We start from the raw sequence: 15,648 nt of genomic DNA, 5'->3' as shown, positions 1-15,648 counted from the left end.
ATTAGAAATAGCAATGGTGATTTAAATAAAAATTTGATTTGTGAATTTAATATTATTCATAGATAGCATTAGAAAAATAACAGTGTACCACAAGTGTGAGTGTGTGTGCGCGTGTGTGTGTCTTGTAAGTGTAGCATTTCTCTTTTAGACTAAATACTAAATGCTATTCCATCCAACCCTTTCAAAGCCTAAATCCCGTTTTACTGAGTTAAATTCCGTACAGTGTTTAAAATGTAAGGTATGGCACATATTTTTGGCAGAATAAAATATATGCCACCATCAAAAAATGTAGGCTTTGCAGTTGTAGTAATCTCCTGGATTATGATAGAAACATATAGAAGCAATTATCTATATGCAAAACATGCAAGGTCTAAAGGTCAATATTGGTGCCCTAAATTAAGCCTGTAAACAAATTGACAGCTAGTATAGTTCAGGTAAAAGAAATATGATTAGATCAAAAACTTTATCTCCAACAAGTAAGCAACCAAAGTTTAAAAAGGGGAATAGTGATTGATAGTAGCTAATTTTTAAGTATTTGGGATCTGAACAATTTCATGTAAAAATGTAAACAAGACTGCTCTCAGATAATGTTCTACAGAACCTTTTTCGTCAAACCATTAAAATGCCTAGGTGCATTGTTCTCTACTACTGTATCAAAGCTATATATTTTCTTACTTGTCCTCCCTAAAATCCAGAGCAATAAACATGCTTTGGGGACCAAATAGGGCCGAAAGGGAAAAGTTTCCAATGCACAAACTTAAACTAACTAGTTGAAAATGAAACATCCTATCACAGAAACTTTTTAAAAATTATGCTTGTTTATATAGCTGCATGTCTAGCTTCATGTGGAATTTTCTTTATTTCCCAGATTAATTGACGTCTTTATCTTGAAATACTGATCATAAATGAAGATATTCTGTGTGTCCAGCAATCTCAGTAATTTGTTAAATTTGGTATAGACTGAAAAATAATTGAAAAAATAGCCTTTTAGGGTTTACTATTTAGTACAAAAACATATCTGTATAGTTAACAGTTTTCTTCATATAGTTTTCTTAACCATTCTTTTAAGTCATTAAATCATTTTATCTAATTTGACTCACTCCGTTCAATAGGTTCTTTAAATGTGGATAGGTTTATAAAGATTTATGAGTTTAGGACAAAACATTACAGATTTAATGTGTTGTTTTGCATATGGCATAAAACCTCATTGCTGTTTACTGTCCATGTTGGTATAATATAGTCTTTAGTAATTCTTCATCTGAGATAAATTGGGTTGTGGTCTTGCATACAGTTGATATAATTGCTTAGGACTGATAGCTTCAGTTTTGTTTTTCCCAATCTTCTACTCTGTCGAGTTTGTCCCTGAAATTATTATAAAGTTTTCTAATACCTCATAGCAATATAAGAACAAAGATTTTCTAACGCTGGCCTATCAATACAAGGTACTAATAGGACTATGTTGAATTACAGTGCTGTAAGGATGGATCGTCATTCATGAAATGGAAAATGAGTTCAGAGAATATTTTTAACAATCTGTGGGATACAAAAATGGATAATAAAGCATTAAACAGTAGTCCTCGACTTATGAATGTAATAGAGCCTGCCAATTACATTTGTAACCTGAGGAGTTCTGATTTACCCAGTGCATTTGCTAATGGAATGTTCAGGTCGTTAAGTGAATTTGAGGTGTCTGATGGTGGAGAAGACCATGGGGAGGGGGGGGACTAGTGCTTCTGACCACCCAAGATGTTCCCCAACCCACTGAGATATTTCATGCTTCTCCCTCCCATTCTGTCCCACTGGGTCTCCACAGGCACTGGGCCTGTGCAAATTCACCTTTTGAAAATCTCCATGATCAAGTGAATTGTGTCCTCTCCGGCCTCTCTGCCTTTTTTTTTTTGCCTGTGTCCCTGCGGGCTCCGGTCATCTTTGCAAAAAGCTTTTGGCGCAAAGAAAGGAGGCTGGGAGCGGCACCCCCCCCCCCTTTCTGGCCTCTCTTCTTCGCACCAAAAGCTTTTTGCAAAAATGACCGAAGCCTGTAGAGATGGAAAATCTCACCCCTGCAGGCTTCACAAGGAAACAGCAAACAGACAGAAGGCTTGAAACACAAAGTCTCCCATCCGTTTGCAAAGCCTTTTGGCACAGATCTCATTCAGGCCTCCATTTGCAGAGAATGTAGGCCTGAAGTAGTATGAGATCAATAGCAAATTCTCTGCAAATGCACAGAAGGCTTGAAGCAAAGAAATCATGGCAAAAAGGCTGGAGAGGACACACTTTACTAGGTGTTTGCAAGGTAAGTGAGTCTCCATAGGCCCAGTCCCTGTGAATACCCTCAGGGGAACATACGCAGGGCGAATGTTGCAGTGCCTCTGTGGTCATCCGTAAGGGTAAACGACTGCCGTGGTGCTACACCACCACATAATCTTGGGACTGTCATAAGTACTTGAGAAGGGTGATGTAACTTCAAATGGTTGCTAAATGAGCTGTCGTAACTCAAGGATTACCTATAGTAAATACAGTCCTAGTATATAGCACCTTCATAATATTTTACCTAATTTAAACCTACTTTAGAAAATCATACAGATTGCAAGAAATAGGAGTTAATAATAACTCTAGACCCAAGAAATAGTACAATGTATTTTATTATTATTACCATATATTAATTTGCATAATAATTCGAGATTTTAGCCAAAGAATTTTCTATTAACTGCATTATAATGCATGAATAAAGAGAAACATTCTCTACGAAGAAAGCTTTAACCACCAAACATTGGGGTTCTAACAATTCCCATTTCAAAAAGAATAGATGGGGCTTAACATAGCATGGAACTAAAAGCAAAAATTTAGGAACATCTTGAGTTAACTCTAACAACAACCATTATAGCCAGTAGTTGAAAAATGATGAAAATTGCACCAGCCATATTTGGATGACCAGTTTTCAGCATTTTGTTTTTGGTTTAGATTTAGCTCTTTGAGTATTTTAATATTATGTTTTTCTTTAGAAAAATTATGAAATCTGTGATCCTCTAAGAGCTGTACCTCAGTTTATAATGATAGAATTAATTGATGGCAATTCCAATTTGGCAATTTAGGAATAATAGGAAAGTTTAATCAAACATGCTAGCTGCATATTCTTTGTTCATTTCTCCCTCCTCTTACCCATTTTTATAGCAGATTTATGGAGCATCAGATATAATTAGATTATCATTGGAAAAGTTTTTGATACAAGTGATACTTGTAATCTATAATTATTTCTAGACCCTTCAGAATATGTTCTTATACATGCCATAGAGAAATGGAGGTAATTTTTAAGGCTGGAATTTTTTCATTGGTTTCTATAGGATATAAAAAATTTCAATTGTCTTAGAAAATCATATTTTTTAAGTCAGACATGTCAGTCTATCTCAATTTGTTTCAATACCGTGAACCTGCAGTCAAAGTATACTGTTAAATTTGAGTTCTTAGTCTGGCTTTGTTAATCAGTAGTGAATATGAGTTCTGTTTTATCAAAACAAGAGTTGCCATTTATATATCTATTGCATTTTGCTTATAGTGTTATCTGAAATTAATTAATTTCAGATAATACTATATACCTATATACCTACACTATATTCCAGAAATATACCTTTAATGTGGTCAGTCAAATGAAGTGTCTGCAATATTGCATTTTAATATACCTGTGAGTAGCATAGGCCTAAAGAGAGTTGTAAATTGAGGTTTGCTTTGAGTAGTTAATTAGATGAATATTTAGTCCTCTTTTTAAAAAGCATGCATAATTCTGGGCATACCAACCTAGGCAAAGAGGTTTGAAAGCTTTGCACAGCAGTTGCATTAATTGTGTGCAATACTTGACTAACGGAATATTTAAAGCCTAGCTTTAACTAACCATCTATCAGTATGATGGAAATCTTGTTTGAGATAGAGTACAGCATAGCTTCAAATCCATAATGAATTTGCTTTTTTTTTAATTGCTGCTTTTTATTTTTGTGGTTTTATTTAAGCATGCTAAGCTTTTGTATATTTTTGTTTTTTAGATTTGACACAGTTGAAGGCATGTAAGTGGTCATTTCCATTTTTCAAAAGACTTAAGAGATTTAAAAAACAAGGCTTTTAATGTTAAGTGTAACATTTAAAACTTTAATTTCAGCTTGTGCATTTTATTTTGTTTTCATGTTTCTTTTATTCTAAAATTTCCCTAACACATGGTTAAACATTTATGAGGACTAAAGAGCACCTTTATTCACAAAGTCTAGAAAGTGATTTAGCTGTAATTGGGTATAAAATATATTATTAATTCTATTATATGAAATAGTACTTGGAAAATATGTCAAGCTTATATTTTATCTCTTAAGTTAAAGAGATTACCTGAGCATGTAAAAAGCACTATGTTGTGAAGACAAAGAAGGCTCAGAAATGGTTTACAAAGACTCATCTTTTGGTTTTATGCTCATAGGATAATTACTATTCTACTTTGTGTTTAACTGGTCACATGCATCCAATTTTTGCACAATACAGAGAACAAGTAAGCAATATTGAATATGATTATAATGTGCCCAAGTGTCTTTTAAAATCTTCCCCTTTTCCTCAATACACAGCTATTTGAGTGTGAAAGATACTATACCCTGCTCATTTATACATTTCATTAGCATGTGAGGCCAGGAACTCCGCTCAGATTCGAAATTATTTCTGGGATGAAATACTCAAATAGATTTTTATTTGTGTCAAATATTTAGTTAATTTTCCAGAATTACTTTTGAAGGCGTAGGTTTTATAATTTCTATTGTCAGGGATTAGGGAAAGGGAAAACAATTTTAAAGAAATCTCAGCAAGTTAGCTTTTCTCCCCGTCTTCGTTCAGTTGATAAAATTGTGCATATCGATAGGTGCTGGAAATTGTCTAGTTTTAGTGAATGTGTCTGTTTTAAAAGATCAAGTGTTGGGTTGATGGTTTTGTTTTTGGATTTTTTTTATTTTGTGAAGTGTAAACTAGCAGAGCACATTCTAGATGTGCTGGATTCTAGAAACTATAAATCTAATGACAGTCTTCAGAAAGGGCTAGTTTATTAAAATACAGAAAATGAAATAGTAGTTACATTGGGAGGGATCCCTAGAGTATATATTGATCCATTTTATGTACACTTTTAATTTTTTTGTATAAAATATTTCAGTTAAATTAGGATTTGTCTTAGAAAATACAAACTCTGTAGTTCTCATAAAATCTTCATTCTTTACAGGAATCCTGTGACTTCTTCATTCTCTAGTTCTATATGCTTAGTTTCCCAGTATAATAATTTAGTAAATAATACATTATTTATCTCATTTCATCTTCCATTTTCTCCATTTGAATTTGAATATATTTAATTTACTTGCTGCTTTGTCCTCATTGAAATAAAACTAGCGCTTAAGGTTTTTCTGATTGAAGTGGCTGTTCTGTTTTGTGATTTATGATAATGTTTTCTCTGAGTTCAAGAGGGTTGTCTCTATATATTTTGGTAGGGGATAAGAACTATTTGTTTTTTTTAATATTCAAGCATATAAATAGTATTACTAAACAAAAGTATTCCCTTTTCTTCAATAAATTTATCCACTTTAGCCTGATTTTAGGAATATAGATTGATTCAGTTTTTCCTTACATTCCTGGATAATTTTGAAAATAGAAAACTGGCACTTTATCTGAAGTTTTACTCTAACTATAATTTTAAACAAAATCTTTAAGAAATGTTAGCATAATATAATTCTGGTGATATCTTGAAGATCAGATTGGATTTTAAAGACTTATTTTTTTTCTTCACTTACATTTTTTCATATTTTATGTTGCATGAATATCAAGGCTAGGGGCATATCTGGGTTTTTTTTGTCTTAAACAATATAAAGTATGCAGAATTTGGTATGTTCAGATTAGAATCTTGAGCATTTTCTACTGTTTGAACCTGTTTATGGTATATCAAATACATAAAGCTATTGGCTGAGTTTTAGAAACACAAATTCCAAATTCTATTGCCCTTTTTCCAGAAGCAGTGACTCATTAATACAACTCTAAAGCTCTGCAAGCGGGTTGATGAAACTTCTTATTTTACATTGCAGTCTATTTTACTTGGGGATAATAATCAATACACCAAGAAAGTTCTTTTCCATTTTCTTTTCTAAAATTTTTGTTAAGATTGCTATATCATACTGCTATAATAATAGAAAAAGGCATACCTGGAATAATTTTCCTTCGAGAACCTAGACCAGGACTTTTCAACCAGTGGTACGGGTACCACCTGTGGTACATTGGCACTTGGCAGGTGGTATGCGACCATCCTGGCAAAGTGGTAGTGGGAGAGGGGAATAAGCTGAACCAGCGGCAGCACCACACAAGCCTGAGTGAGATGGCTGGAGCTGCAGGGCTGTCAGGGTTCAGTGGAAGCGCCAGGTTCAGCACCAGGCTCCAGCTGGAGCTCAGCATTGATCCTGGCGCTTCTGAGCCCAGAAAAAGCGCCTATCGGCTGAAATGTTAAACCATCTCCAGGGTCTTGTGATTTACATTCAGATGCTTGGCAACTGATTCATATTTATGATGGTCACAGTGTCCCAGGCTCATGTGAAGTGACCAAAACCTGCTGCGACCACCCAGCAGATGAGGGGAATAAAAACCAAATACCCCCTACCCCATCCCCGCTGCCAATCCTCAAGAGAAATGCTCACAACAATGAAAACCTCGGACAGGAGGAAGAGTGCCGCCGGGCGGGCAGGCAGGTATCTTGCTTAGCTGTGGCTTGGGGGTACTTTTTTCAGTGCCATTGTAACTTCGAACAGTCACTAAGCAAACTGTTGTAAGTCGAGGACTTCCTGTACTTCATCACTTTTTTTTTTGGTCATCAAGTTTTTGACACCTTGCAAGGCGACTGGTGGTACTCATATGTTGCCATATCCTAAAAGTGGTGCAATGGGTGAAAAGGTTGAAAAGCCCTGACCTAGACCATATCCTTCCCCAAACTGACACCTTCCAAAGAATTTTAGTTGTAACGTATTTAAGGGCACCATGTTCTAAATATATTTGTCTGATTACTTTTCCTCCATCTTCTCTAATATTTGCTTACCACTTCTTTCTTATGTTCATTCAGTCTCTTCTCATTTTTGTCAATCTATTTAGATTTGATTGAATAATTATTCTCAATCTTTTTTTTTTCTTTCATCCTCCCTTTTTTCCTGGATTCTGTCTTAGCTAATATCAACATCAATAAATTCATTTGCCTGCAGTAATTGTCAAATTGTGGCACCAACCAAATAGATAGCATTTTCTTTTATCACAAAAATTTGACAGCGGACTGGATGGTTACTGATTAATTGGTACCACAGGCTTCAAACCCTCAGTGTATGTGTGTGTTTGTGTGTCTAAATGTAAGAGGAATAGCAACAGAATTCTGGTTCCAAATTAAGCCAACTGATAAACAGTGATGCAATGAGCATTTATATAGATTATTTCAGAGTACACTGCTTCTGAAGGATGTCTATTATATACCTATGATATTGATACCCACTAGTCCAGCATAGTATTTTTAACATTTTAGAATAATTGTTTTTTATACAACTGTAAATAAAACATCAGATGATTTCATTCTCTCCTAAAATGTTATTTTTCAGTATAGAACACAATAATGTGAGGCATTTAAATTCTGTTGGTTAGCTGCGTCTTAACTTTACATTAGAATGTTGCTTGATTGTTATTGGTGTATGTTTCTCACCAAAGAAGTATTTGCAAAATAAAATTGAATATAATGGTCTGTTATTACAGGAGCCCTCTGGCACAAATGGAAGAAGAAAGGCGGGAGCATGTGGCAAAAATGAAGAAAATGGAAATGGAAATGGAGCAGGTATTTGAAATGAAGGTCAAAGAAAAAGTTCAGAAACTGAAAGACTCTGAAGCTGAGGTATGTATAGCTTGATAAAAAAATTGCAATCTAGCATCAACTGAATAAAGTAATAATTAGAAGCAGTATAGTATTAATATATAACTGGGAATTGTGCTCCTCTAAGGATAACTAAACATCCACGGATGTGTAAGGGAAATCAGAGTAATTTCCTATGAGATAGGTCTAACTCTTAATGGCCTCTTAACAAGTGGGTTATCATTGCACCAAGTGGCAAGGCAAAGAGGTAATACAACTGTATCACTGGAAAGGCTTTTGTGAAACATTTGGCCTCTTTTGATGAAAGGGGATAAATGATTCTGAAACGATAAAATGGAAAAATGAATACACTAAGCTGAATTTCAAATTTATTTTCCTCACAATGGATTAGAGTTTAGACAGTAAAATAAGAATTTGGACTGTAGCTGATATCCTATTAAAGGACCCTTAAACGTGATATTAAAGGTTTATGTCAGAGTAAGAAAAACAGACATCCATAAATATCATTGTTCTTGTCATCTAAATTGGGTTTTATATAAAATTCATCTTAAAATGAGATACAACAGAAAGAATCCAAAAGGAAAAAGATATGTTCTCTCCATCCAAGGAAGATTAGATTATTTTTTTTAAAAAAAAAAGAGTGAACAAACCCCCAAACTATTCTGTACTTCCTGGCTTCTCTGTTTTGCTAACAAGAGTTGCCAATTTCTTTAAAAACTAAAGATTTTTCCCCCAGAAACATTTGTATGTGGTCCATTTATATATGTTTGGAACTTAATATATAAATACTACTTAGTCAAACTATACATGAAAAAGAATGTTAGAACAAAAAGGGTAATATTTGGATATAATTAAATTTTTAGTCCTCATTAACTTTAATTGCCTATAAAAATAAAGTGTCTCATTTGTAAAATTAATTGATTTTTCATAAATGCACAGAAATCATTGCCTCACAAAGGCATAGACAATTACATTCTCATGTTTTCAGAGATATGAGACACATACTCAGCAAGCAAAATATGTGCGTGTTTACTTTGTAATAATCTCATTTAATTCAGTGACTTATTTTTAATTAAGTATATGTACAGTATAATTTGTTTTACACTAAGGGTAGATTTGTTTAACATAATAAGTTGGTCATCGCATGTACAATGGTAAATATTTGTGATGGTTTTAGAATTATTTATAATCTTGCAATATTGTAACCTACAATGTAATAACAGTTTCTTTTAGGTCCTGTTAATAGATAGGGATTCTGCTTAAATAATACCACAACAATAAATTGTGTCATATCTGTACTGAATACATTGAACCAACGTTCACTGTCTTTTGGAAAAAGCGGTAAAACTATAGAATTATCAATTCTAAAGGGATGAGTCAGATGAAAGGAGAATTAACTGATAGTTTGATGTTGTTTACTGCCATAGAGTTTGCTCTTTCACAAGTTTGTGAAAGTAAAAAATGCCTCAATCCAAAGACATCACTGTAGTCTCCAGAAAGAAAAAATGTAGTTTCTCTTCAGAGAACTTTCAAGATCTGCAGGCCACTCCTTATTACTATGAGTCTTCCATTAGGAAGGTACTAAACAAAAGTAATGTGTTGGGTTGGCTAAAGACCATTTGAATGATACAACTGGCTGTTAGCAACTTCAGGTCCTGGATGGCTCATATTTATTCATGGAACAAAGAATCTTAGTTATACAAGAAAACTTTAGGGGAGAATGTAAATGTTATCTATCAGTGGCCTGAAACAAATAGGAGTCATGCAGTGCAACAGTGATCTTAAACACAAAAGTAAATCTACCATACAACGGCTCAAGTCTCTTTAGTATTGCTTTTAATTGTAATTACTTATGTACAAGTAGTCCTTAACTTAATACCAGTTACCTAGCAACAGTTTGACAGATCCCAGAAAACTGTAACTCATTTTGAAGTTACAAGCCATGTCTCTCACAGGGTCACATGAATTAATTTTGGGTGCTTGCCAATCGGTTCCCCTTTATAGATGGTTGCACTGTCCCAGAGTCACATGACTAAAAATTTTTTTGACAGTTTCTAGAGTTTACTTTCAATTTCTGGCAAAAAAAAATTCATTGGAGAAAATAGATTTGTTTAATGACTGCAATATTCACATAATACTGGAAAATTGGGTCCAGTCATTCAATATATTGATTTACAATCATAATTCCAGACTTAAGTATACTTTTAAGTTGAGAACTGCTTGTATTTCTCCTAAAATTTTGATATTATTTTTAACAGAGTGGATAGGGATTTGCAAGAATTGTTGGTCAGTTAACAGAAATGCGTGCCAAAGATAGGATCTACTGGGAGGTGACATAGTTCAAGAAGGGTGCTTTGGGGTCACAGAAATATAGGAAAGATATCACAGTAATGGGAGGTGGTGTATGGAGTGGTGTATGGGTTAGGAAAGATGCTTGAGTGTAGAAAAGATACCATGCAGGTCAGGGCCAGCATGCAAGTAGGGTTGAGGGTTGTGAAGAGCCCAACCCCTCTACAATAATCCCAATTTCTCATGTGGCTCCTTGGGAAAATTAATTGTCCGCCCAGGAGTAAATTGGGGGGGGGGAGATGTTCAGCTGATTAAAATCTTGTTTATTAACGTGTCCATAACTTTATTTTTTTTCATAGAGCTGTTAGACTGATAGGAAGAATCAATCTACTGTAGTGGTTAAGGTACCAGGCTAGAAACTGTGACAGATAGAAAGTAGAAATTTTGAGCTCTGTCTTAAATACATAGCAGCTAGGTGACCTTGGCCCAATCACTTTCTCTCAATCCTAGAAAGGAGGCAGAAGCAAAATACTTCTGAAAATGTTACAAAGAAAACTGCAAGGACTTATTCAGGCAATTACCAAGAGTCAAGACTAATTTGAGGGCATAGGCTGTTAGATGATACTGAAATTTATCATACATTACAAAGATCTGTGCAGGCATTTTCAGGTTTTATGGCCTTTTGATAGTAACAATTATAAATAGTCCTCAACTTTCAACCACAGTTGGGACCAGAATCTCAGTTGTTGAGTGAAGCTAAGCAAGATTTCATGTCACCACTTTGCTCAATGATTGCAATCTCAACTCTCTCTGTTGCAGTTGTTAAGCAGATGGAGATCCAGGTAAGGAGAGCAGGTGCTTCAAGATGGTATAGGAAGTCCATTATAGGCCACTCATTATTTGCCCCCAACCCATCAGCATGTGCAAGGTGCCCCACTTAACTTTGCCATTTTTCTCTGCTACTGCCATCCTCTAAGCAGGCTCCATTTTCGCCCTGCTTCAGAAGCCTCCTTTTGTAGAATGAAGCTTCTGAAGCATTGGAAGAATGGACTTCCATCACAGATGCATACAGTGTTGTTATTGAAGAGTAAATTTTTTAAAATTACAATTTAAAATGTATTTTTAATCAAAAACGAGTAATCATATTCAATATGTTTTTCCTTAGCTCCAACGACGTCATGAGCAAATGAAAAAGAATTTGGAAGCCCAACACAAAGAACTGGAGGAAAAGCGACGTCAGTTTGAAGATGAAAAGTCAAATTGGGAAACTCAACAACGTATTTTGGAACAACAGAATTCTTCAAGGTAATTTTCTGGGTCTTTTTGATATCATTTTGAATTATAAAGATGGAATCCCATTTCATAGACAGTGTCTTGTTCTGCATCTTGCATAGACCAAATTTGTCTGACCAAAACTTGGAATGTATCTAAGAATTGACTGCTCATTTTGGTTGACACAAATAGAATTGTATATATGTAAGCTATAATTTAAATTTGCTGTAATTTAAAAGATAATATATTTGTATCCCTCTCATGAATTAGCCATATTTGAACTTATATGAACTAATTATTTTTGAAAATATAAACTCTATTTTATTAAAACTGCTCTTAAAAGAATTTTTTTCCTGATCAAAATCTCTGCCTTCTCTTATTCTGTTTCCATTCCCATTTCAAGTTTTGTCTTTTTTATATATGCCTGAAAATGCCACCCCTTTTATATCAAGCCATATTCTTCTAGAACCTAGAAAGGATGGAAGGGACTTTGGAGGTCTTTTAGTCCAGACCTCTGCTCTAACCGGAGACCTATATTCTATGTCACTAATGATAACAGTAGGTATATAACCTATACCCTAAATCATTCCAGACAAATGGCTATTCAGTGTCTTATTGAAAACCTCAGTAATGAAATACTGACAACTTCCAGAGACAAGCCATTCCATCGATTATCAGGAAATTTCTCTTTGGTTTCTAGGTTGGATCCCTGTTAAATGATCTCCCAGCCACACTTCTTGTCCTGCCCTCAGATGCTTCAGAGAATAATAGCCCCTCTTCTCCATGACAGCCCCTCAAATACTGGAAGACTGCTATCATATCAACTCTGGTCCTCCTTTTTATAGAGTAGACATACCTAGTCCCCTCAATCACATGATTTATCCTGCAGACCTTTTTATCACCCTTGCTGCTGTTTTCTGCACACACTCTACATATTTTTTGTATTGTGGTGAATAGAACTGTATGCAGTATTCCAAATGTGGTCTCACCAGGTGCAGTATAAAGTGTTACTGTCACTTCACATGATCTTGAAACTATCCTCATTGATGCAGCCTAGGACTGCATTGGGTTTTTTGGCAACTGAAGCACACTGCTGGCTCATAGAGCATAGAATCAGATGGCTGGAAGGGACTTAAGATGTCTTCTAGTCCAACCCACATGCTTAAGACTGGACATTTTATGCCATCCTAGTCTTATTTTTGAAAATTTTTAGTGATGAAGCACCTACAACTCCACGAGGCAAGCTATCACACTGATTAATGTCTCCTTTCTTCTAGGTTGAATCTCTCTTCCACAGGCTTCCTCTACCCATTACTTCTTGTCTTGCCTTCTGGTGCTTTGGAGCACAAGTCAGTCTTCTCTCCTCTGCGACAGCCCTCAAAACAGTTATCATGTCCCACAAGTCCTTCTCTTTCATAGGCTAACTTCCTCCCTAGTGTAGCCTCCAGATCTTTTATCTTCTTTGTTGCTCTTCTCTGCACACCTTATAGAGTCTCAGCATCTTTTTTGCATTTTGGTGACCAGAACTGTAAGCAGTATTCTAAGTGTGGCCTCACTAGTGCCGTATAAAGTGATATTACCACTTCTTGTGATCTTGATGTTATCCGTCTGTTAATGCAGCCTAGGACTGCATTGATATTTTCGGCAGCTGCAGCACACTCCTACAGTAGTAGTTGTGAGAGCGATCCACACATCTGGATCTCTCATAGCTACTACTGTTGAGCCAGGTACTATCTATTCTGTACCTATGCATTTGTTTTTTCCTGCCCAAATACAGGCCCTTAGTTTTCTCATCACTGAACTGCATCGTTGGATAGAGTCCAAGTCTGTCAAGATCCCACTAAATCTTGAATCTCTTTCAGAGTGTTACCGATTTCCCCCAGTTTGGTGTCATTCTTAAGATTAGATGAATTCCCTTTCTATCCCCTCATCTAGCTCATTTATGAGGATGTTAAAGAGTACTGGGTATTCATGTAAAGTATTCATTCTTGTGGGTGATCTTCTAAGACATCTAGATCCCACTCATGGTTACTAATGTTGAGCCAAGTACCCTGTTCTATACTTGTGCATTTGGTTTTTCTTTCCTAGTGAAGGACCTCTTCGCAGCACTGAATTTCATTTTGTTGTATAGGGCCCAGTGTTTAAGTCTATCAAGATCCTTCTGAATCTTGAGTCAATCTTCTAAAGTGTTAGGTATTCATCTCCCCATTTGATGAATTCCCCTTCTATCCCCTCATCTAGATCATTTTGAAGATATAGAAGAGTTCTGGATATAAAACAACTTGAGGTATCCCACTGCATGCTTTCCTCCATGTAAATGTAGTTCCATTGAGGACTACACACACAGTGCGGTTGGTCAGCCACTTGTGAATCCATGTGGTGGTGGTACTGTCTATCCCACATTTTTCTATCCACTAAGAAGTGGGTTGTGGTCTACTTTGTCAAATGCCTTGTTGAAATCTAAGTAAACTGTATCCACAGCATTAAATTCACTAATTTAACCACTTTTGTCAAAGGATGCAATAAGGTTTGTTTGGCACAGTCTGTTTTTGATAAACCCATGCTGGCTTCTAGTAATGGTTTTGCTCGTTTCTAGGTGCTCACAAATGCTTGATCATCTTTTCCAAGGTTTTCCCAGCTATTGATGTCAGGCTGATTGGTCTGTAGTTTCCTGAATCTGTTTTTTCCCCTTCTTGAAGATTGGAACCACATCAGCTTCTTTATGTTTGATGCCATAATCTATATAATTTATGGCAATTTTTTCTCTTATATAACTTATTGTTATCAGTCTATATCTTTATTAATTATTAGGCAAAAGCGGTATCACTTCACTCTATTTGCATAAGGTTCAGTATTGACGGATTTTCAGAACAAGTTTTGGGAAAGGAAGTATTTTATGTATAAGATAGTATAACAATACAAAGAGAATATTGATTATAATATATACTGTGTCTAATATATCTGACTAGTGTTTTTTTTCTCCTCCAGAACTTTGGAAAAAAACAAAAAGAAAGGGAAGATATTTTAAAGATATTTGCAGACCACCAGTTATGTTTAATTGCCAATATTCTACCCTTGGACATCAGTGTGTCTTGGATCTGTTTGACCAATCTTGCACCGGTTGTATCCATATGTTTGGATTTATCAGCATGACAAGTTTTTGTGTTAATTTTGATGGCACTTGGGAATGCCTTGAATTGTTTAGAATGTTGTAAGCTTAGGAAAACAGCTCTAAGTACTTTTTTTTTTACAAAATCCAAAAAAACCCATAAATCATTTAAATGTAAAGAAATTTTCTGTTGTACAATCATATTCTGGTGGTTTGATTTGTTTACAGAATATTCCAATATATAAGGACTTGGGAAAATTTTTCCATAAGGATACATTGCCATAATATAATATGAACTATGCGTCTATTATATAAAATTCCATTCAGTAGGTCATATATAACAATGTAATTTAGTCTAACACAGTTGACCCTATTTTTGACACTTCCATTGTTTTAAAAATAGACATGGAAAGACAAACTTATAGGCTTATGGGGCACCTAAAAGCTTTTTATAACAATCGTTTGTTTGGGATTCGTTAAATGTATGCTATTCTCATTTAGTCATTGCTTTAGCCCGATGGATTTCATTACTGCTTCATTTTTGTAATAACATATAATTTAGATATATTTCCATATACTGGCCCTGCTACATAGAATGTAGTTTTTTCCCCATATGTTAGGAACCAGTGAATAAAACATTTTAATTTTTCTTTTACATATTATGGTAAGTAGCAGGAAAATGCATTTATAAGTCATTTCTAGAAAACAGTGTGGATTTAAGCACCATCTGTTTCTATCTGCGTGCAGTCAGTCTTCTAGAAATGAGAATCATGGCCTTTTGAGAAAAGTCACCATTCTACATTTAGCTGTATTCATATACTGCATTTCTGTATTTTTGTTTGTACTGTAAAAAGTCACATAATAAACAATGTTGTGATGTAACATACTTGAGGTTGAAGGATTTTGTTAGTTGAAAAATGAAATTATTTTAAATACTGGTACTATTTTACCTGGCATTTTATACTTATTTTATTTAAATCCCTCCTTTATTATTTTTATAAATAACTGAAGGCAGCAAACATACCTAATGCTACTTCCTCCTCCTATTTTCTCCACAACAAATCTGTGAGATAAGTGGCTGAGAAAT

General features: G+C 34.9%; 1 protein-coding gene across 3 annotated transcripts in view; it reads left to right on the top strand.

Moving 5' to 3' along the window:
- The window catches only part of SEPTIN7 (septin 7), a 53,032-nt gene extending 37,585 nt beyond the window's left edge, over positions 1–15,447 (top strand). For 2 of the 3 annotated variants that reach the window (XM_083378307.1, XM_083378306.1), the window contains 4 exons: positions 4,035–4,055; positions 7,777–7,912; positions 11,346–11,485; positions 14,441–15,447. In XM_083378307.1, coding sequence (XP_083234433.1) covers positions 4,035–4,055; positions 7,777–7,912; positions 11,346–11,485; positions 14,441–14,480 — 337 coding nt within the window. In that variant the 3' untranslated portion in view covers positions 14,481–15,447. The remainder of the gene's footprint in view (positions 1–4,034; positions 4,056–7,776; positions 7,913–11,345; positions 11,486–14,440) is intronic. The other variant, XM_083378308.1, reaches the window with a different exon arrangement.
- Positions 15,448–15,648: the final 201 nt, after the last annotated feature.

This window comes from Vipera ursinii (genome assembly GCF_947247035.1).
Source record: "Vipera ursinii genome assembly, chromosome: Z".
Lineage (NCBI taxonomy): Eukaryota > Metazoa > Chordata > Lepidosauria > Squamata > Viperidae > Vipera > Vipera ursinii.
The sequence above is the reverse complement of the archived record's forward strand: the minus strand, read 5'-3'. Positions and strand labels throughout refer to the sequence as shown.